Source organism: Salvelinus fontinalis, chromosome 25 (genome assembly GCF_029448725.1).
Source record: "Salvelinus fontinalis isolate EN_2023a chromosome 25, ASM2944872v1, whole genome shotgun sequence".
Lineage (NCBI taxonomy): Eukaryota > Metazoa > Chordata > Actinopteri > Salmoniformes > Salmonidae > Salvelinus > Salvelinus fontinalis.
Window position 1 is genome coordinate 17,144,298 of NC_074689.1, and position 24,024 is coordinate 17,168,321.

General features: G+C 40.7%; 1 protein-coding gene across 2 annotated transcripts; it reads left to right on the forward strand.

Annotated features, from left to right (window-relative positions):
* The first annotated feature begins 95 nt into the window (after positions 1–95).
* LOC129822915 (alpha-amylase-like) lies at positions 96–16,087 on the forward strand. 2 transcript variants are annotated; one of them, XM_055881449.1, is made up of 11 exons: positions 96–293; positions 2,326–2,523; positions 3,076–3,222; positions 11,360–11,566; positions 11,735–11,965; positions 12,324–12,457; positions 12,814–12,936; positions 13,014–13,113; positions 13,275–13,396; positions 13,747–13,872; positions 15,337–16,087. In XM_055881449.1, exons 1-11 carry the CDS (start codon positions 288–290, stop codon positions 15,527–15,529), a joined length of 1,587 nt encoding a protein of 528 aa, XP_055737424.1. In that variant the 5' UTR covers positions 96–287; the 3' UTR covers positions 15,530–16,087. The 2 variants fall into 2 exon arrangements, with proteins under 2 accessions (XP_055737424.1, XP_055737425.1); XM_055881450.1 differs by lacking the exon at positions 11,735–11,965.
* The last annotated feature ends 7,937 nt before the right edge of the window (positions 16,088–24,024 follow it).

Below are 24,024 nucleotides of genomic sequence, written 5' to 3' on the forward strand. Positions count from 1 at the left end.
CATGCCTTGTTTCATGAAGATAATCAGTCACCCATTCATATCTTAAGCACCGATATATGGTATTCGCAATGTATGGTAGCGTTTGCATGACTTGCAACTACTGGTAGAGATACTGACCAGGGTATCTTAGTTACTGCCCACCGAGGGTGCCTGATCTGTGGGCTTCAGAAGAGGAACAGCTCCCTGCTTTAGGGCCTGTTATAAACAAGCCCCTTCAAATGCTACAGACTGGCTGTGTTGTCTGAGAAGCAGCTTGCAACTGGACTGCATGGACCTGATGAGCAAACATGAAGGTGAGTCATTTAGAATTATAGGCTACTGCAGATGTGGTATTGAATGATACAAACACACTAGTTACAAATATCTGGTGCGACAGGACTTTACCACTGGCAAAATTTGTGAACAGACAAACTAGTATCCTTTGCAAATGAATGCTTTTTTTTGCATTGAAACATTTGTTCAATCATTCCCATGTAATTGGTTGTGGGACTTATATTAGTGTTCGTGAGGTTTCTTTATCTCACGTTGAGGTTTCACTAGAGGCCTTATGGAAGCAGAAAATGTGTCTGTAAAATGTCCATATTTTGACTAAACGTAATACTTGCAAGACTAGGTGGGATCTTTTTTTGTCGCTGAAATGGATTATGCGACAATTGTGGTGGAAACGCTTTTGTGCGGGATTGTTTATATAGAAACCATCCCATTAAATTTGTAGTCACGCGATGTTTCATGTTACCTCCACGTGGAAAAACATGCCGAGTTTATAGACAGATGGAATAAATTGTGAACTTTATAACTTATTTCGTGGCTTAATTTATGGTGGTTAGGTGCACGGCGATGAGCTTCATGCACATTTCCACTAAATATCGAGGGTGGGCTATTTGAATTATGCTGGTGACATGATCGGTGCTTGGCTGCCAATAATAAAATAAAAGTGATCTGGCGTTTATCTAGCCCAAACGCCGGCTGATGGCGCTATTGAGTCGTTTCATTTATTGTTCAAGTGAATGCTTGCATTGCTATAAACTTGTATCCGCTGTGGATCGGTTCGTGAATAAACAGTCTTCATTCAGGCTCCAAAGACATATATTTCCTTCTAAATTCGATTGAATGAAAAGGCGAAAAAATACGGAAAATATTACTACTAAGTGATACAACATTTTCCACCAGCATGTGACGAATGCCTAGTCCCGGATATTGCATTCAGTCAATCAGGTTGCTGAAGTCTGTTGTTTACCCCTGGCTGAACTAGGGAAGCATTAGCCATAGCATGGTGATGGAAAATGGTGCTTCGTAAAGAACGTCTGCATATTTTCCCTTTTTTATATATTTTTGTCTTCTCGCCATTAAATCGAGTTAAGGAGGTAATAGTCATCGTTGCAGCCTGAATATAATGTTTTATGTACAAACCGGTCCACAGGGAAAACCAGTGTATAGCTCATGCATGCATTCCCTTTGTACAGTAAAATAAAACAACTTAATATCGCTATCTGCCGGCCTTTTTATCCATATCAGTTTTTGTGACAAAACCATAGGTAGAGTTGAAGATGTGATGGAATTCAGTTCAACTTAGATTTTTTATTGCGTACATTGGAACTTAACCACAAAAGTGTATATATATATATATATATATATATATATATATATATATATTATTTTTTGTAATTGTTATAATAAAATAAAAAAATGTAGCTGGTATTCCCATGTGGTCATCGTACCAGTACTAACATGTTTTTTTAACCCGTTTTCTCCCCGAATTTGGTCCCTTGGCTCATCTCTGCAACTCCTCAATGGGAGAGGCGAAGGTCAAGCCATGTGTCCATCGAAACATGACCCACTTGGTCGCCTACTTCTTATCACGCTGCTCGCTTGACCCGGATGTCAGCCGTACCAATGTGTCGGAGGAAACAGTTCAACTGACGACCGGAGTCAGCTTGCAGGCGCCGGCCCTGTCACAAGGAGTCGCTAGAGCATGATGAAACAACAAAAGCCCCACCGGTCAAACCATATACTACCCCGGACGGCGCTGGGCCAATTTTTCACAGACCAATGGGGCTCCCGGTCACAGCCGGTTGTCCGGTGCATTGCTTTTGACCGCTGCGCCACCCAGGACCAAAAGTGTTTTTTTAATGTATACTACATTATCACTCACGGCCTTTTATCCACAACATGTCAGTGTTGATGAACACCCCTCTGGAGGGAACATTTGCATATCGTTTTTATGCAGATTTTAGAATATTCACATGAAAATCTGTTTCACCAGTTGGATGGAAACCTAGGTATTGTAATCAATTAATCATTCACTTGTGTCATTGCCTCCACCAGGTAAAAGCTAAACTTTGTGGCTGCCTGTTGGCTCTGGGTCTTGGAGTAGGCCTCTCCCAGTACCAGTCTAAAAGTCACACAAAGCATCACATCCAGCAGGGCAGGTCAACCATAGTCCACCTGTTTGAGTGGCGCTGGAATGACATAGCTGAAGAGTGTGAGCGATATCTGGGACCCAATGGATTTGATGGAGTGCAGGTAGGCTCATGTGTTTTTCTACCAGGCAACAGTACAGTCAAATCACATTGTATTTCTGTTGGAAGACCGCTTCTACTTTTAAAGTCTATTACACCATTTAGGTATAAGATCTGATGACCCAGCCTCCACTGTTAACACTACTGATAATATAGATAATATGTACATACACTATAGATGCACATCAATGGAGGCTGCTGAGGGGAGGACTGCTCATAATAATGTCTGGAATGGAGTCAATGGAATAGTATCAACCACTTGTGTTTGGTACCATTCCATTAACTCCATTCCAAACATTATGATAAGTCGTCCTCCCTTCAGTAGCCTCCTCTGGAATGGAATAAATGGAACGATATCGAACACATCAAACATATGGAATCCACTTTTGACTCCGTTCCATTGATTCCATTCCAGCCATTACAGTGAGCCCGTCCTCCAATAGCTCCTCTCACCACCCTCCACTGATGCACATGCACAGTAGGTATTCCTCATAGAAATGACTGATAATTGATACATTTTACAGACTATATTCTTCATAGAAATGTCTTTTACTAGATCTCCCCTCCCAGTGAGAACGTGGTGGTGACTAAACCATGGAGACCGTGGTGGGAGAGGTACCAGCCAGTCAGCTACAACCTCTGTTCCCGCTCTGGAACCCAACAGGAGCTCCGAGACATGGTCTGCAGGTGCAACAATGTCGGGGTAATGATGATGGAACATGATTCCTTTGAATTCATTTATAGAAGGAAAAATGGACATGGTTATATACATTTTGAGAAAGATGTCTTGGTTCAATCATTTCTCATCTCATTTGTTGTCATCTCATTGGTTATGCAATGGGTTATTGCATAATGGGTTATGCAATGGATTTCTTGAGAAGAGACATAATTTAACTCATTTGTACGAGAGGGATGTACCAAATTTCTGTTTTAATTGTTAGGGAAGGAACACAACTGCCTTCAGATACTGTACTGCATGCGTTTTGACCTCATTGTGTAAATATATTTGAATAGTGTGAACGAGAGCCTTATATTAAGACACAACATGTACAGTGCCTTCAGAAAGTATTCACACTCTGACTTTTTCCACATAGTGTTGTGTTACAGCCTGAATTTAAAATGGATTAAATTGAGATTTTGTGTCACTAACCTACACACCATACCTCAAAATGTCAAAATTGAATTATGCAGAAATGTTTTTAGTCAATAAGTATTCAACCCCTTTGTTATGGCAAGCCTAAATAAGTTCAGGAGTAAAGATTTGCTTAACAAGTAACATAGTTGCATGGACTACAATAATAGTATTTAACAGGATATTTGAATGGCTACCTCATTTCTGTACTTCACACATAAAATTATCTGTAAGGTCCCTCAGTCTAGCAGTGAATTTTAAACACAGATTCAACCACAATGACCAGGGAGGTTTTCCAATGCCTCGCAAGGAAGGGCACCCATTGGAACAGTAGATGGGTAAAACAAAAAAGCAGACATTGAATATCCCTTTGAGGACGGTGACCTTATTAATTACACTTTGGATGATATATCAATACACCCATTCAAGACAAAGATACAGGTGCCCTTCCTAACTCAGTTGCCGGAGAGGAAGGAAACCGCTCAGGGATTTCACCATGAGGCCAATGGTGATTTTAAAACAATTATAGAGTTTAATGGCTGTGATAAGAGAGAACTGAGGATGGATCAACAAAAGTATAATTACTCCACAATACTAACTAAATGACAGAGTGAAAAAAAGGAAGCCTGTACAGAATATAAATATTCCAAAACGAATCTTGTTTGCAATAAGGCACTAAAGTAAAACCGCAAAAAATGTGGCAAAGAAATTAACTTTATGTCCTCAGTACAAAGAGTTATGTTTGGGGCAAATCCAACACATCACTGAGTACCATTCTTCATATTTTAAAGTATGGTGGTGGCTGCATCATTTTATGGGTATGCTTTTCATTAGCAAGGAATAGGGAGTTTTTTTAGGATAAGAAGAAACAGAATAGAGCTAAGCACAGGCAAAATCCTAGACTAAAACCTGGTTTTGTGTGCTTTCCAACAGACACTAGAAGACAAATTCACCTTTCAGCAGGAAAATAACCTAAAACACAAGGCCATATACAGTTGAAGTCAGAAGTTTACATACACCTTAGCCAAATACATTTAACTCAGTTTTTCACAATTCCTGACATCTAATCCTAGTAAAAATTCCATGTCTTAGGTCAGTTAGGATCACCACTTTATTTTAAGAATGTGAAATGTTAAATCTCTCTCTCTACTATTATTCTATTTCAGCTTTTATTTATTTCATCACATTCCCAGTGGATCAGAACTTTACATACACACAATTAGTATTTGGTAGCAATGCCTTTAAATTGTTTAACTTGGGTCAAACATTTCGGGTAGCCTTCCACAAGCTTCCCACAATAAGTTGGGTGAATTTTGGCCCATTCCTCCTGACAGAGCTGGTGTAACTGAGTCAGGTTTGTAGGCCTCCTTGCTCGCAGACGCTTTTTCAGTTCTGCCCACACATTTTCTATAGGATTGAGGTCAGCGCTTTGTGATGGCCACCCCAACACCTTGACTTTGTTGTCCTTAATTTTGCCACAACTTTGTAAGTATGCTTGGGGACATTGTCCATTTGGAAGACCCATTTGCAACCAAGCTTTAACTTCCTGACTGATGTCTTGAGATGTTGCTTCAATATATCCACATAGTTTTCCTACCTCATGATGCCATCTAATTTGTAAAGTGCACCAGTCCCCCCTGCAGCAAACCACCCCCCCAACATGATGCTGCCACCACCGTGCTTAACGATTGGGATCGTGTTCTTCGGCTTGCAAGCCTCTCCCTTTTTCCGCCAAACATAACGATGGTCATTATGGCCAAACAGTTCTTTTTTTGTTTCATCAGACCAGAGAACATTTCTCCAAAAAATACGATCTTTGTCCCCATGTGCAGCTGCAAACCGCAGTCTTTTTGGAGCAGTGGCTTCTTCCTTGCTGAGTGGCGTTTCAGGTTATGTCGATATATGACTCGTTTTACTGTGGATATAGATGCTTTTGTACCTGTTTCCTCCAGCATCTTCACAAGGTCCTTTGTTGTTGTTCTGGGATTGAATTGCACTTTTCGCACCAAAGTACGTTCATCTCTAGGAGACAGAACGCTTCTCCTTCCTGAGTGGTATTTTATTTTATTTATTTTTTATTTTACCGTTATTTTACCAGGTAAGTTGACTGAGAACACGTTCTCATTTGCAGCAACGTCCTGGGGAATAGTTACAGGGGAGAGGAGGGGGATGATTGAGCCAATTGTAAACTGGGGATTATTAGGTGACCATGATGGTTTGAGGGCCAGATTGGGAATTTAGCCAGGACACCGGGGTTAACACCCCTACTCTTACGATAAGTGCCATGGGATCTTTAATGACCTCAGAGAGTCAGGACACCCGTTTAACGTCCCATCCGAAAGACGGCACCCTACACACAGGGCAGTGTCCCCAATCACTGCCCTGGGGCATTGGGATATTTTATTAGACCAGAGGAAAGAGTGCCTCCTACTGGCCCTCCAATACCACTTCCAGCAGCATCTGGTCTCCCATCCAGGGACTGACCAGGACCAACCCTGCTTAGCTTCAGAAGCAAGCCAGCAGTGGTATGACGGCTACGTGGGCCCATGGTGTTTATACTTGTGTACTATTGTTTGTACAGATGAATGTGGTATCTTCAGGCATTTGGCAATTGCTCCCAAGGATGAACCAGACTTGTGGATGTCTACCAATTTTTTTTCTGAGGTCTAGGCTGATTTTTTTTTTTTATCCCATGATGTCAAGCAAAGAGGCACTGAGTTTGAATGTAGGCTTTGAATTTCATCCACAGGTACACCTCCAATTGACTCAAATGATGTCAATTAGCCTATCAGAAGCTTCTAAAGCCATGACATAATTTTCTAGAATTTTCCAAGCCGTTTAAACGCACAGTCAACTTAGTGTATGTAAACCTCTAACCCACTGGAATTGTGATACAGTGAATTTAAAGTTAAATATTCTGTCTGTAAACAATTGTTGAAAAAATTACTTGTGTCATGCACAAGGTAGATATCCTAACCAACTTTCCAAAACTATAGTTCGTTGACAAGAAATTTGTGGAGTGGTTGAAAAATGAGTTTTAATGACTCCAACCTAAGTGTATGTAAACTTTCAACTTCAACTGTATACACTGGAGTTGCTTACCAAGACGTCATTACATTTTCCTGAGTGGTCTAGTTACAGTTTTGATTGAAATCGGCTTGAAAATATATGGCAAGACTTGAAAATGGCTGCCTAGCAATGATCAACAACCAACTTGACAGAGCTTGAAGAATTTGAAAAAATGATGTGGAAATGATTTACCCAGACTTACCCAGAAAGACTGACAGCTATAATCGCTGCCAAAGTTAATTCTAACATGTATAGACTCCGGGTTGTGAATACTTATGTAAATGAGCTATTTCTGTATATTCATTTTTCCAAACATTTGCAAAAATGTCTTAAACATGTTTTTACTCTGTCATTATGGGGTATTCTATGTAGCTGGGTGAGAATTTGTATTTACACTGAGTAATATTATAAATGCAACAATTTCAATGATTTTATTGAGTTACAGTTCATAAAAGGAAATCAGTCAATTGAAATATATTAATTTGGCCCTAATCTATAGATTTCACATGACTGGGAATTCTGATATGCATCTGTTGGCAACAGATTCCTTAAAAAATAGGTAGGGGCATTGATCAGAAAACCAGTCAGTATCTGGTGTGATCACCATTTTTCTCATGCAGCGTGACACATCTTCTTCGCATAGAGTTGAGCAGGCTGTTGATTGTGGCCTGTGGAATGTTGTCCCGATCCTCTCCAATGGCTGTGCGAAGTTGCTGGATATTGGCAGGAACTGGAACACACTGTCATACACGTCAATCCAAAACCTCCCAAACCTGCTCAATGGGTGACATTTCTGGTGAGTATGCAGGACATGGAAGAACTGGGACATTTTCAGCTTGCATGGATTAGTACACAATTCCTGGGACATGGTGAAAATTTAGGAGATGGTGTTGTATGAATGACACGACATTGGACCTTAGGATCTCATCACGTTATCTCTGCATTCATATTGCCATCGATAAAACACAATTGTGTTCGTTGCCCCTAGCTTATGCCTGCCCATGTCCAGGGTTGGGTAGGTTACTTTCCAAATATAATCCGTTACAGTTACTAGTTACCTGTCCAAAATTCTAATCAGTAACGTAACTTTTAGATTACCCAAACTCATTAACGTAATCTGATTACATTCAGTAATTTTTTGATTACTTCCCCCTTAAGAGGCATTAGAAGAAGACAACAATGTATGTCACAAATTAAACAACATCTATTGCAGGATAAATCAATGTTCAAGTTTATATAGCAGGCCACATATGGATGTTACATTTTACTTTATGGGTTGGTTAATAATACGATTCAATTATATCTTTACATTAAAAACCAAAGTCTTTCAGAATTCCAGTCATTCCAATAAATGTTACACCCCTTGATCTTCAAAAATAGGACTTGGAAATATGGAAGTATAGATTAGCCAAATTGTTTTACCTGAGCATAACCCCAAAACTAAGGATTTATTAGCCAGGCCTACTCTTATTGTTTATGATTTTGTTGTTATGGAGGACTGACTGGGATCATCGATTTGAGTTGAAAAATAAATGTTGTGCTCATGGAATGGCATGCTTTGAGCACTACTGAAAAGGGCTATTTACATGTTAAAAATGAATGTCATATGCTGTATTTGCTATAGGCTAATTGTTTACCTTTTTGTTGGTCACACTTTGATATCTTGATAATGCAGCTGTTTAAAGGGCAAATTTACAGATGAAACAATAACAAAACGGTCGCCCCACCTCTGTTTTGGTAAAACGCTGAGGAATGGCCCTGGAGAAATGTAACCACTCTCAGATGAATAGACATAGCTATGGATGCAAGGACTGACCTTCCATTATATCAAAATGATGGTTTTAACCATGTTATGAGGCTATACATTGTTTGTTTACATTTACATATGTATACAAACATTGTGTAATATATATATATAACAATTCCATTCAAAAGTTTGGACACACCTACTCATTCAAAGGTTTTTCTTTATTTGAGCTATTTTCTACATTGTAGAATAATAGTGAAGACATCAAAACGATGAAATAACAAATTTGGAATCATGTAGTAACCAAAAAAGTGTTAAACAAATCAAAATATAATGTACATTCTTCAAAGTAGCCAAATGATAGTCCCACTAAGCGCAAACCAAATGGGATGGCGTATAGAATGCTGTGGTAGCCATGCTGGTTAAGTGTACCTTGAATTCTAAATAAATCAATGGCAGTGTCACCAACAAAGCACCATCACACCACCTCCTCCATGTTTCACGGTTGGAACCACACATGCAGAGATCATTCGTTCACCTACTCTTGGTCTCACAAAGACACTGCGGTTGGAACCAAGTCTCCTCTGAACCGTTGATGTTGAGATGAGTCTGTTAGTTGAACTCTCGGAAGCATTTATTTGGGCTGCAATTTCTGAGGAGAAGTTAACTCTAATGAACTTATCCTCTGCAGCAGAGGTAACTCTGGGTCTACCTTTCCTGTGGCGGTCCTCATGAGAGCCAGTTTCATCGTAGTGCTTGATGGTTTTTGCGACTGCACCGGATTGACTGACCTTCATGTCTTCAAGTAATGATGGACTGTCATTTCTCTTTGCTTATTTGAGCTGTTCTTGCCCTGATATGGACTTGGTATTTTACCAAATAGGGCTATCTTCTGTATACCACCCCTACCTTGTCACAACACAACTGATTGGCTCAAACGCATTAAGAATGAAAGAAATTTCACAAATGGACTTTTAACAATGCACACCTGTTAATTGAAATGCATTCCAGGTGACTACCTCATGACGCTGGTTGAGAGAATGCCAAGAGTGTGCAAAGCTGTCATCAAGGCAAAGGATGGCTACTTTGAAGAATCTCAAATATAAAATATATTTGAATGTGTAACACTTTTTTGGTTACTACATAATTCCATGTGTGTTATTTCATGGTTTTGATATATTCGCTATTGTTTTACAATGTAGAAAATAGTAAAAAATAAAGAAAAACCCTGGTATGAGTAGGTATGTCCAAACATTTGACTGGTACTGTATATATATATATATATACAGTACCAGTCAAATGTTTGGACATACCTACTCATACCAGGGTTTTTCTTTATTTTTTACTATTTTCTACATTGTAAAACAATAGCGAATATATCAAAACCATGAAATGGTTATATATGGTTATATATATATATATAATTCCAAAAATGGATGTAGCAACTACAGATTGCCCCTTTTAAGTCTATCAAAAGTGTGTGAGTTTGAGCATGTGTCCATTTACGTCTATGGATGTATTTGTTTTATCTGCATGAATTAGATTGCGTAATAAAAGCCCTACTTTTATTTCATAGTCTGGGATACGCATAAATGCAGCTGTTGCAAGAGCACATTTTTCAACGGCTGTCCACTGGTTTCAAAAACAATAATTGATAGGCAGCTTAAACTTCTTGAATTCAACCATTATTGGGTTTAAATACACATTTAGATTTATGAACAGCCATCCACAACAACCACAATCCATAAGGCGCATATCATAACCCCACCGCCACCATGGGGCACTCTGTTCACAACATTGACGTCAGCAAACCGCTCGCCCACACAACGCCATACACACTGTCTGCCATCTGCCCGGTACAGTTGAAACCGGAATTCATCCAGCATGCCAGTGGCCATTGAAGGTGAGCATTTGCCCACTGACGTCTGTTACGACGCAGAACTGCAGTCAGGTCAAGAGCCTGGTGAGGATGACGAGTGTGCTGATGAGCTTCCCTGAGATGGTTACTGATAGTTTGTGCAGAAATTCTTCGGTTGTGCAAACCCACAGTTTCATCAGCTGTCCGGGTGGCTGGTCTCAGACGATCCCGCAGGTGAAGAAGTTGGATGTGGAGGTCCTGGGCTTGCTTGGTTGCATGTAGTCTGCGTTTGTGAGGCCGGTTGAGCGTACTGCCAAATTTTCTAAAGCAACATCGGAGGCGGCTTATGGTAGAGAAATTAACAAATTATCTGGCAACAGCTCTGGTGGACACTCCTGCAGTCAACATGCCAATTGTACACTCCCTCAAAACGCAAGATGTCTGTGGGATTGTGTTGTGTGGCAAAACTGTGCATTTTAGAGTGGCCTTTTTTTTTGCCCCCAGCACAAGGTGCACCTGTTATAATGATCATGCTGTTTTATCAGCTTCTTGATATGCCACACTTGTCAGGTGGATGGATTATCTTGGAAAAGGAGAAATTCTCACTGAAAGGGATCTAAACAAATTTGTGCATTTTTGTGTGTATGGAACATTTCTGTAATCTTATTTCAGCTCATGAAACATGGGACAAACACTTTACATGTTTTCTATTTTTGTTCAGTATATTTAATCCATTTTGAATTCAGTATGTAACACAAGAAAATGTGGAATACGTCATTGGGTGTGGAATACTGAAGGCACTGTTTAAGATATAAATAATATTTAAATATAAAGTTCTGGTGTGAATTTCAGGTATGCATGTGGATGTGAACACTTGCAGGTGGGAGCACAGCTGCACTGTACTAAATGCCTTTAGGTCTCATTGTAGATCCATTAAAATAGCGTGAACTACAGCTATGAATGGATGTGATATCTCTTTGAAATACATTTGTGCATCAGTATTAGTGTGGTTATGAACACATCTCCCTCTGCAGGTGAAGATCTATGCAGACGTGGTCATTAATCACATGTGTATGTCTGGCGCGGGCGAGGGGGAGGGCAGACGCCGTTCGACCTGTGGCTCATACTTCAATGCCAGCAAGAGGGAGTTCCCATCTGTGCCCTACTCCGCTTCCCACTTCAACGATGACAAATGCACCACCAGCAGCAGAAATATTGAGACTTACCAAGACATTTATCAGGTATTATTTCAGAGAGAAAATAAGAAGGATAACTCCTTGTAAATACCACTAGACACTGATGGAGACGTATTATGTTCTCTCTCTGCAAACCTCTTTTTTTTTTATAATGTAATGTAATATAAACCCAGAGATCATACACTGTATTGCTTTGGCATTTCAACCCACCAGGTGCGTAACTGTCGTCTGCTAGGTCTTCTGGATCTGGCGCAGGACAAGGAGCATGTGAGGGAGAGGATAGTGGACTACATGAACAGACTGGTGGATATGGGTATAGCAGGTTTTAGGGTGGACGCATGTAAACACATGTGGCCTGAGGACCTGAAGAACATATACAGCAGACTTCACAACCTCAACACCACCTGGTTCACACAGGGATCCAGACCACTCATTTACCAAGAGGTTGGAATGAGAAATGTCCATATGTTGACTTATTGTACTTGTATTATGTATTTAAGTAGGCTATGTATTCTGTTGTTTTAGCCTGAATGGTATCATTTTTGATTGCTTCCAATATTTTTTATGTACTGTGATTTGTCCAACCTGCAGGCTAGTCTAGCAAATATTTTATATATATATATACTTTTTGTCATGAGTTTCCTGTAAGTGTCAATTAAACATTAATGCTGCAGATTTAGGAATTTATCGATCAGCTTCTGACACTGAAGCTGTAGGCCTACTGGGGGCACCACGTTTACTTGTGTGATTTAGCAAAAACACTACATATCCAACAGCAACACATTCCCATTTTCTCTTCAAGATTATCGACCTCGGTGGCGAGCCGATAAAAGCGACAGAATACTCTGGACTGGGTCTTGTCACAGAGTTCAAGTATGGTACTATGCTGGGCTCTGTCATCCGCAAGTGGAACCAAGGGAAACTCTCTGACCTCAAGTATGATATAGTATGCCTCCCAAATGGCACCATATTCGCTATATAGTGCCCTATGTTCCCTGCTGGTCAAATCTAGTGTACTATGAATGGAATAGGGTGCCATTTGGGGGACACACACATAGTACAACATATTGCCATGGTCTAAGAATATAAATATGGCAGATTGTATATCAGCAAATTCTCAAATATATGTTGAACCCTCAGCATTAATGACTAAAGTATATTGTCTAGGTTACTACGTAACCCTGGTTATCTGATGGAGAGAACGAAACATCACTGAAAGAGAACCAGCTTGTGATACTGTGAGAATTCTGACTATTCTGAGGTGAAAATGAGCTTCTACTCTGTTGTTTCAGGACGTGTGGTGAGAGCTGGGATCTGCTGCCCTCAGGCGAGGCATTGGTGTTTGTGGATAACCATGACAACCAGAGAGGGCACGGTGCAGGTGGGGCCTCCATCCTCACCTTCTGGGAGCCCAGGTAGGGACAAATACTGTAGAATCTGATTATAGATGTTGTATAAGTATAGACAAATTATTTCTATCATATATCCCCAGAATGTATAAAATGGCTGTGGCTTTCATGCTGGCCCATCCCTATGGAGTTACGAGAGTGATGTCAAGCTACCGGTGGGATCAACATGTTGTGGATGGAAAGGTATGCTTCTGACAGTCTAAAACTATATAAAAAAAAGTTCTGGTGACTTAAACTGTTAAACCGCAACACTTTAGATCTTTAACCTCACATTGTGTATGACTATGGTCAATGTGACCGCTCGCCTCACGGTCGTGTTGTTCGGCTTGCTACCTGTCTGTTAGGACCAGAATGATTGGATAGGTCCTCCCAGCTTCCCTGACGGCTCCACCAAGCCTGTCCCCATCCAGCCAGACGGCAGCTGTGGGGAGGGCTGGGTGTGTGAACACAGATGGCCCACAATCAGGTGACAGTTTACACCTCCAGATCTCAGTCAGTCAATCATGTTGAATAGTATTGTATTGACCTACTGTAAAGGGTAACACTTTATTTGAAGGGTACTTTAACAAGGACTTCATAACACGTTCGTAAGCAATATGTAAAGCATTCTTAAAAAGTGTGTAACCGTCTCAAATGTGGATGTTGACATAAGCATCTTATGAAAGTGTTATATGAAGTTTTAATGTAAGTCACCTTCGAACAAAGCGTTGTCCATCCAGTAATGTGAGTATTTTGACCTGGTCAATGTACAGTTATTTTGTATGTGTGCTTGATGGTGATTATTATTTTGCTGCACTTCTCTCTCTCTCCTTGTAGAAATATGGTGATGTTCCGTAATGTTGTCGATGGAGAGCCGTTGTCTAACTGGTGGGACAATGGGGGGAACCAGATAGCTTTTGGACGAGGCAACCAAGGCTTCATAGTTATCAACAATGATAACTGGTACGTTTCACCATATGGAAGAAGTTGTAGATAATACATTAGCATATATTTCAATGAATTCCATTAACTTCTCTGGGATATGTGGGAAGAGAGGTCAGCGCCTAGCTACAGAAAAAAATTCTGCCATTTTCACAAAAGTGTCACAAAAGACAGAAATAGCGTTATAATTAATCACTAACCTTTGATGATCTTCATCGGATGGCACTCTCAGAACTCCATGTTAGACAATAAATGTCTGTTTTGTTCGATAAAGTTAATCTTTATGTCCAAAAACCTCATTTGAAATTGGTGCGTTATGTTCAGAAATGCATTGTCTTAAACAAACATCCGGTGAAAGTGCAGAGAGCCACATCAAATTACAGAAATACTCATCATAAACATTGATGAAAGATACAAGTGTTAAACACACAATTAAAGATAAACTTCTCCTTAATGCAACCGCTGTGTCAGATTTCAAAAACGTTTTACGGTAAAAGCACACCATGCAATTATGTTAGGTCCGCGCCTAGCCACAGAAAAACATACAGCCATTTTCCAACCGAGGAGAGGTGTCACAAAACTCAGAAATAGCGTTATAAATATTCACTTACCTTTGATGATTTTCATCGGAATGCACTCCCAGGAATCCCAGTTCCACAATAAATGATTGTTTTGTTTGATAAAATCCATAATTTATGTCCAAATACCTCCTTTTTGTTCGCGCGTTTAGTCCAGTAATCCAAATGCACAACGCGCGAGCACTAAATCCAGACGAAAAGTCAAAAAGTTACATTACAGTTCATAGAAAGATGTCAAACAATGTATATCAATCTTTAAGATGTTTTTATCATAAATCTTCAATAATATTCCAACCGGACAATTCCTTTCTCTTTAGAAATGAAAGGTAACGCAGCTCGCTCTCACGGCTACGCGCGAGACTTAGCTCATGGCGTTCTGCTGGTTCAAACAGCTCTTATTCGCTGCCCCTTCATAGTAGAAGCCTGAAACAAGGTTCTAAATACTGTTGACATCTAGTGGAAGCCTTAGGAAGTGCAACCTGACCCCATTTACACTGTATATTGGATAGGCAAAGACTTGAAAACCTACAAACCTCAGATTTCCCACTTCCTGGTTGGATTTTTTCTCAGGTTTTTGCCTGCCATATGAGTTCTGTTATACTCACAGACATCATTCAAACAGTTTTAGAAACTTCAGAGTGTTTTCTATCCAAATCACTAATTATATGCATATTCTAGCTTCTGGGCCTGAGTAGCAGGCAGTTTACTCTGGGCACCTTATTCATCCAAGCTACTCAATACTGCCCCCCAGTCCCAAAGAAGTTAATTAATTTGTTAGAGGACATTTGACGGAATTGACAAATACTAAAAAGATGATCTCTGAATGGGTAAGGAAATCAATTCCATAACCTAGTAGTCATCCTGCAGTACTTGTTTGTAACACTTTGAGCTATTTCCTATTATTCAGTTCCCTGGATGTGATGCTGTACACCGGCCTTCATGGAGGAACCTACTGTGATGTCATCTCCGGTCAGAGGTCAGGGGGGCGTTGCTCGGGGAAACAGGTGACCGTTGGAGGGGACGGGAGAGCACACTTCACCATCAGCCCCTCTGACCCGGACCCTGTCATTGCCATTCACACGCACTCTAAGCTAGAGTAGGAGCTAATAACACTGCACTTTATACCACACTGTGATATTATAGTTTGTGTATCATTACTGTATTTCAAGTGGTCTTTCTATCGAGGTTTGGAAAGATGATGATTAAGAAATAAGGCACGAGGGGGTGTGGTATATGGCCAACATGTGGTATATTGGCCATATACCACAAACCCCCAAGGTGCCTTATTGCTATTGTAAACTGGTTACCAATGTAATTAGAGCAGTAAAAATACAATGTTGTCATACCCATGGTATACGGTCTGATATACCACAGCTGTCAGCCAATCAGCATTCAAGGCTCGAACCACCCAGATTATACTACAGTAGGCCTACTGAAATGTCATGTGTTATTATGGCTCATATCAATTTGGGTCGTGAAATGCAAACAACAGCTGTGTAAAAACATCATCAATGTTAATTTTATGTCAGATGTGATCATGCACTATAGATTCTGCATGACTCTTCAAATTTAGCGTTAATATACATGCATTTACATTCATTATATACTGTATGTGTTATCATTTGTAAAATACAATTAAATGTCCAGTTGGAAATAGATCAAGTTCCGTTTTTAATTTTACTGACAACTTTCATGTAGTTTTTCTAGAGATACCTGGCCATGGCACAATGATGACAAAACCAGTTTTACAACCTCTCCTAATATTGCTGATGTGGCTTCACATAGTGTGTAAAGAGAACCCAGCCAACTCTAGAGAGTACTCTTGTAATCAGTTTAACAAGACTTTCCTGGAGCAAATCTGTCAATTCCAAGGTGTGCTTATTCATTATCCAACGAGTGATGGCTTTACTATGCATATTTTATGGCTTTAAACCCTGCAAGTTTCATGAAGTTGTCCAAATGAGTAGCATTTAAAACTGAAATTAAGTCATTCATTTTAATCATTTATAGTGGATGTCTCTGATAAGCATTAGCACCATGGTCATCTGTTTTTGCTTCAGCCAGGAGCTGCTTTTCAATAATGCTGCCCATTGATAAACAACTTTGTAGTCACGGAAAGAGACAGAGAGACACACAGAGACACAGACAGATGGAGAGAGACACACAGAGACAGACAGATAGAGAGAGACACACAGAGACAGAGAGAGAGAGACACACACACACAGAGATAGAGAGTCACAGGTAGAGAGAGTGTGAGAGACACACACAGAGAGAGACACAGAGAAATAGAGAGTCACAGAGGGAGAGAGAGTGAGAGAAACACACACACAGAGAGAGAGACAGAGAAATAGAGAGAGAGTCACAGAGAGAGAGAGAGAGACAGAGAGACCGAGAGATAGAGTCACAGAGAGACCGAGAGATAGAGAGAGTCACAGAGGGAGAGAGAGTGAGTGTCCTGAGCAGAAGCCAGATTGGATTTCTAAAAAATTATCGTACAACAGACCACATTTACACCTTCCACACTCTAATTGATAAACAAGTTAACCAAAACAAAGGCTCGTGTTTTGTAGATTTCAAGAAAGCATTTGATTCAATTTGGCACGAAGGTCTTTTTTATAAACTAATAGAAAGTGGTATTGGAGGGAAAACATATGATTTTATTAAATCAATGTACACTAAAAACAAATGTGCGGTTAAAATTGGCAACAAGCAAACATACTTCTTCTCTCAGGGGCGGGGAGTGAAACAGGGCTGCCCAATAAGTCCAACATTATTTAACATCTACATTAATGAATTGGCAAAAACATTAGAAGAATCGGCAGCACCTGATATCACCCTACACAACACTGAAATCAAGTGTCTGCTGTACGCAGATGACCTGGTGCTGCTGTCTCCCACTATAGAGGGGTTACAGCAGCACCTAGATCGTCTTCACAGGTTCTGTCAGACCTGGCCGTTAACCTAAAAAAAACAAATATAATGATATTCCAAAAAAAGGTCGGGAAATAAGGATGACAAATATAAATTCTATTTGGACACATTTCTATTAGAACACACCAAAAACTACACATATCTAGGACTAAATATCAGCAACACAGGTAGCTTTCACATGGCTGTGAATGAGCTGAGAGACAAAGCAAGAAGAGCATTCTATGCCATTAAAAGGAACATCAAAATTGAAATTCCAATTAGAATCTGGCTCAAAATGTTTCAATCGGTTATAGAACCAATTGCTCTATATGGCAGTGAAGTATGGGGTCCACTCTCTAATAATGAATTTAGTAAATGGGAAAAACATCCAACTGAAATATTGCATGCAGAGTTTTGCAAGACTGTATTGCAAGTACAAAGAAAAACTCAAAATAACGCATGTAGGGCAGAATTGGGCCAATACCCCCTCCTCATTCGAATAGAAAAAAGAGCCATCAAATTTTACAACCATCTAAAAACAAGTGACCCTAAAACATTCCATCACACAGCTCTACAATGTCAAGAGATGAAACCAGAGAAGAGTCCCCTCAGCCAGCTGGTTCGGAGGCTCAGTTAACCAACCCAAACCAACCCCATAGAGCCTCGGGACAGCCCTCAGAAAATCTGGCCCAACCAAATCATCACAAAACAAAAAGAAAAATATATAACCTATTGGAAAGACACCACAAAAAATCAAAGTAAACTTCAATGATATTTGGCTCTAAACAGACAGTACATGGTGGCAGACTATCTGACCACTGTGACTGATAGAAAACTGAGGAAAACATTGACTAGGTACAGACTCAGTGAGCACAGTCTGGCTATAGAGACCGGTCGTCACAGACAAACCTGGCTGCCCAGAGAGGACAGGCTGTGCTCACTCTGCTCCAGGGGAGAGGTAGAGACAGAGGTGCATTTCCTACTACACTGTGACAAATACTCAGACCTAAGAGCATATTTCTTTCCCAAAATTATAACTCAATACAAAGAATTTGAAACTATAAAAGATGAAGAAAAAATCAAATATTTATTGGGTGAAAAGCCAAAATGTGCAGTTTTGGCAGCCAAATATGTGTCCTCCTGCCACAACCTGAGGGACAGCCAGTGAAAAATGCTAAAAATTGATAATATTTCCCATTTAGCTTAGTTTTGTTTTGTCTTTCATACCAGGTCATATGTCTTCTCAAGTCATATTGACACTGGTCTACTACCATTGCTTTAATGTATTGTTGTTCTGATTAATATTGTTGTTGTAGCTGTTATTAATGGTAATCCCATGTCCACTACTACTATTATTATTACTGTTGGTCCCACCATTTATTTATATATAAATATATATATATATTTTGTATATATATATACATATATATTTTATTTTTATTTTTTCGATATGTATACTTTGACAATGTAAGTAATAATGAACTTGCCATGTCAATAAAGTCAATTGAATTGAATTGAATTGAATTGAGTGAGAGAGACAGAGAGATAGTCACAGAGGGAGCTTCCTCATTCAACCAAACATGCTTGTTATTTATTCAGAGGGCTTGGTATAGACAACACCATAGCTGTGGTACAGTACAGGGCTTGAATTATGCAATCCTTCACCAGCAAAACAACAACACATGGAACAGACATGTCACACTCTCTACAGTAAACTCAATGCATGTGTTGAGAGTACAATGGGGTGGTGTTGTCACATTAGGCTGAAGAATATTCTCACTAGACCCAGCTTGGGAGCACACACAGGGAGCATCTGTGATGCCCCCCCCCCCCCCCCCCCCCCACACACACACACACACACACATATCAACACACACAGCATGCTAACGCTACACAGCCCAACACCAGTCCCTTCCTCATCATTCGTCCAGCGCTGTCTGAACCGCCAACTAAATCTCGGCCTCATCTTATCCACTGTAACCTTGCTTATTCCCCGTAGTGGCATTAGTAGAGCTGTAAAAGCATTTATGGGGGGACAAATGCGGAAGAGGCAATCTAAGGCAAATATATATGTCCTGCCTGTTGATTTCTCAGGGCCAGAAGGGTGTGGGCAGTGATCAGTATGGATATAACTATTCCCTGGGTAACTCTTCAGGACTAACGTAAGGCGACCGAGCAGCATGCCAAACAGCACGGCAGTGTGTGTGTGTGTGTGTGCCCGCTGTGACACCATGGTTTTAATATGGCTCAGCTGGCCTTCGGCTCCAAGACAGCCGGTAAGGCGGGCCGGTATCCATCTATGAGTGTGTATCATTAGCCCAGACGTAGTGGGCCTGACTCAGCTGTGTGTATGTGTGTGTGTTATTGTTATTTTATTAGGATCCCCATTAGCTGTTGCAAATGCATCAGCTACTCAACCTGATACAGAACAATAATTGACAAGAACAGCACTACACACATTTAAAATATATATTTTTATTTTATTTAACTAGGCAAGTCAGTTAAGAACAAATTCTTATTTACAATGACGGCCTACCGGAAAACAATGGGTTAACTGCCTTGTTCAGGGGCAGAACGACAGATTTTTACCTTGTCAGCTCAGCGATTCGATCCAGCAACCATTTCGGTTACTAGCCCAACGCTCAAACCACTAGGCTATCTGCCGCCCCCAAATAAAATGATAGAAATGAAAAAGGTCCTGAGAAAGCAGGAAGATGTATGTTCTAGGCCCGCATTGTCACATCTATCATAGATGCATATCTGTTTACATGCAACTTATTCAAGTGTGTGTGCATTTGTGTCAGGGGTTAACATAGCCATCTACTGTACCAGCCTTTGTTTTACAAGATGTTCAGTTTGACCTGATGAACAGACTGAGTCCCAGGCCTGAATGTGTTTTGAATGTCTTACAGGCATGATAACACTCTTGGGAATGTGAGTTACCACCCACTGGCTCTGTAATACAGGCATAACAACATAGAAATACAATTCACGAAAATAGTCAAGTCATTTCTGTCGAGCCTGTTCAAACGAGAATGATCAAACTGATAGGGAGTGCAACTGAAGGTATTGCATGAATAAAAAATATTGCTCTTGCCTCTGACATTATACAATCCACTATCTGCTATCTACTAAACCATGTGTAGCACCAACTACCATAGTGCAACATGTCGCCATTGAACATTGTAATCAATGAGATAGTGTCTCCAGCGATTCCCTTCAGAGCACAGATAACAATTTTTTCCCACATCTGAAAAGCAAATGCTTCCTTTATTAATGGGATGAATTATGGAACATAATGTTTATCTTTATCTCCCACCTAAAGGGGGATTCCTCATAGGGGACGTATGAAGATGACCTGACAGCATACTGATGAAGAGAGAAAGGGAGGGAGAGGATGGGAGAAGAGAAGGAGAGGGAGACAGCGTAAGAGAGGAGGAAGATTCTTAAGAAATTGCTCTTTGCTAAGAAGCTATTTTTGTTTTGGACCATTTTAATTGAAAACAATCACAGTAAGGTACTTCATTTTTACCCAGAGATGATTTGATATTGAGATAAAAACGGCTGCATTGGACCTTTAAGCGAGAGATTTCTAGCTTTTCTAGCTCCCAGCATGCAAAGCTCCAGACAGGTATGCATTACTTTGGTGCCTCAAACCTCAACAGAACTTTGCTAAACTTGTAACCTTGTGCTCTACACATGCTACGAGAGAGCAGCCGGACGGCCTGGTCTCTTATAGAAGTTGGGTAGGAGCCATCGCCGGGTGATGAGGTATCCTGGGATTTCCACCCTCAATATTGTCCAGGAGATCGATGTGGTGAGTAAACCTTCGCTGCACAGTGTGCAATCGGCTATGAGCCTAAAAAAATTAACATTTCAATTGAAATAATCCAACAGGTTTTCTTTCGGCCGTGCCAAAGTCAATAACAAAAGGGTAATCTAGGCCCACTGGTAGAATTAGATATGAATCCTTAAATAAAGATGAATTAAAGCGACAGGAACGTAGAGAGACGTATGACCTTGAGGAGTGAGATGTTTGAAGAAAGTCCTACTTATTTTTCTGGAGGGAGTAAAGTTTCCATGCGTAACGCATGTACAAGATTCGGACCTGGGGTCAAATACTATTTCAAATGATTTCAGATTCTTTAGCTGTCCTTGATTGAGCTTGCCTGTTGCAAAGGCTACAGTAAACAAAGTAGAAAAACATTTTTATTATAGTACTTGAACCCAGGTCTGACAAAATCCTATCGAGTTCCTACAAACTCACAACTTCATTTCTGTGCATTACATTGTCAAGCCTGATGGTGTTCCTCTCAGCACCCGTATGAAGTTCAACACTGTTTTCTCAGTCATGAACATTAATCCAGTCTCTGCCCTCCTCTCCTAGGCCAACTGGTCTTTGTAACGTCTGCTCGCGTCACCAACCATGTTGATAGACAGTCGACCAGCACCTGGTAATTAGTCATAAATATTAGCTGGGAGGGAGCAGCCCAGCCTGGGTAATTTCATCTAATGCTCATCTAATGCATTTACATATTCCTGTTAATTCACCACTGTGTGATTGAGAAAGCTGTGTGTGTGTGTGTGTGTGTGTGTGTGTGTGTGTGTGTGTGTGTGTGTGTGTGTGTGTGTGTGTGTGTGTGTGTGTGTGTGTGTGTGTGTGTGTGTGTGTGTGTGTGCGTGCATACTTTTTATATGTGTGTGTGTACTTTGTGTGTGTGTGTATATGTGTGTGTGTGTGTGTGTGTGTGTGTGTGTGTGTGTGTGTGTGTGTGTGTGTGTGTGTGTGTGTGTGTGTGTGTGTGTGTGTGTGTGTGTGTGTGTGTGTGTGTGTGTGTGTGTGTGTGTGTGCGCACTCCCACTTCCAATGAGCCCCCCATAAATCCTAGGTCTTTGCTCTGTTATTATTTAGGAGCTGGCTGTGCCAGACTCGGACTCAGACATATGAAGGGGAGAAGTCAATCACACATTGCATTAGGGCTAGTTGAGCTGCTCTTAGCTCTATATGAGACGGGTAGCTGAGCTGTCCCTTTCATTTTGATGAGATCTAGTATCCCCTTCCTGTCTGTTTGTCTGTCCATGTCTGTAAGTCAGGCAGTTTCCCAGCCAAACAGGTTTATCATCTAAGCCTCTAATAATCTTCCTTGTTTATGAGAGGTCAAGTTAAATAAAATGGCAGATCAATTTAAAGGGCTCCGCTCTCTTGTGTTTCTCAATCGTCTGTGGTCTCAAAGTCACAGACGTGCAATTTGTTTTGCAATTTTGAGAAATAATAGCTTTTCCGTGGTCGTCAGTGTGTGTGTGTCAGTTACCCTCGGAATTGCATTACGGAGGTTTGTTTAAACGGGAGCAAATCGATACCATCTACCTTCAGATACCCCGTCCGCCTCTCTCTCTCTCTTTGGTCTGCCATAGCAACAAGGCTTATTGATCCAGGTCTGCTGCACATATGGAACATCCCACTGTAGCATCTCCATCTCTCTCTCTCTCTGTCCGTCATTCTCTCTCTCTCTCTCTCTCTCTCTCTCTCTCTCTCTCTCTCTCTCTCTCTCTCTCTCTCTCTCGCTCTCGCTCTCGCTCTCGCTCTCTCGCTCTCGCTCTCGCTCTCTCTCCCGCTCTCTCTCCCGCTCTCTCTCCCGCTCTCTCTCTCTTTCTACTCTCTGTGAAAGGGAAGATAGCATCAGACAGACATTTAGCTGAACTGGGAGTCACTGACATCAAACATGAGTGGGTATTAAGCTCAAGCATGACACAGTTGATAATCGTTCTGCTGCCAATATGAACAACTCATACACATTATGTCCATCAAGAAAGGATTCTCATAGAGGAGTTATTACTACTGGGTTTGTATGCATGGGTATTTGTTTGTGTGTGTGTGTATGCCTGTATGTACAGTTGAAGTCGGAAGTTTACATACACCTTAGCCAAATACAGTTTTTCACAATTCCTGACATTTAATCCTAGTAAAAATTCCCTGTCTTAGGTCAGTTAGGATCACCACTTTATTTTAAGAATGTGACATCACAGAATAATAGTAGAGAGAATGATTTATTTGAGCTTTTATTTATTTCTTCACATTCCCAGTGGGTCAGAAGTTTACATGCACTCAATTAGTATTTGGGAGCATTGCTTTAACATTGTTTAACTTGGGCCAAATGTTTTGGGTATCCTTCAACAAGCTTCCCACAATAACTTGGGTGAATTTTGGCCCATTCGTCCTGACAGAGCTGGTGTAACTGAGTCAGGTTTGTAGGCCTCCTCGCTCGCACACGCTTTTTCAGTTCTGACCACAAATTTCTATAGGATTGAGGTCAGGGCTTTGTGATGGCCACTCCAATACCTTGACTTTGTTGTCCTAAAGCTTTTTCAGTTCTGCCCACAAAGTTTCTATGGGATTGTTGTCCTCAACCCATTTTTCCACAACTTTGGAAGTATGATTGGGGTCATTGTCCATTTGGAAGACCCATTTGCGACCAAGCTTTAACTTCCTGATTGATGTCTTGAGATGTTGCTTCAAAATATCCACATAATTGTCCCTCCTCATGATGCCATCTATTTTGTGAAGTGCACCAGGTCCCTCCTGCAGCAAAGCACCCCCACAACATGATGCTGCCACCCCCGTGCTTCACGTTTGGGATGGTGTTCTTCGGTTTGCAAGCCTCCCCCTTTTTCCTCCAAACATAAC

Coding starts and splice junctions, on each gene's coding strand:
- LOC129822915 (XM_055881449.1), top strand. Junction 11,966..12,323: donor GACCACTCATTTACCAAGAG/GTTGGAATGAGA, acceptor TTTCTCTTCAAG/ATTATCGACCTCGGTGGCGA. Junction 13,397..13,746: donor CACAGATGGCCCACAATCAG/GTGACAGTTTAC, acceptor CTCTCCTTGTAG/AAATATGGTGATGTTCCGTA.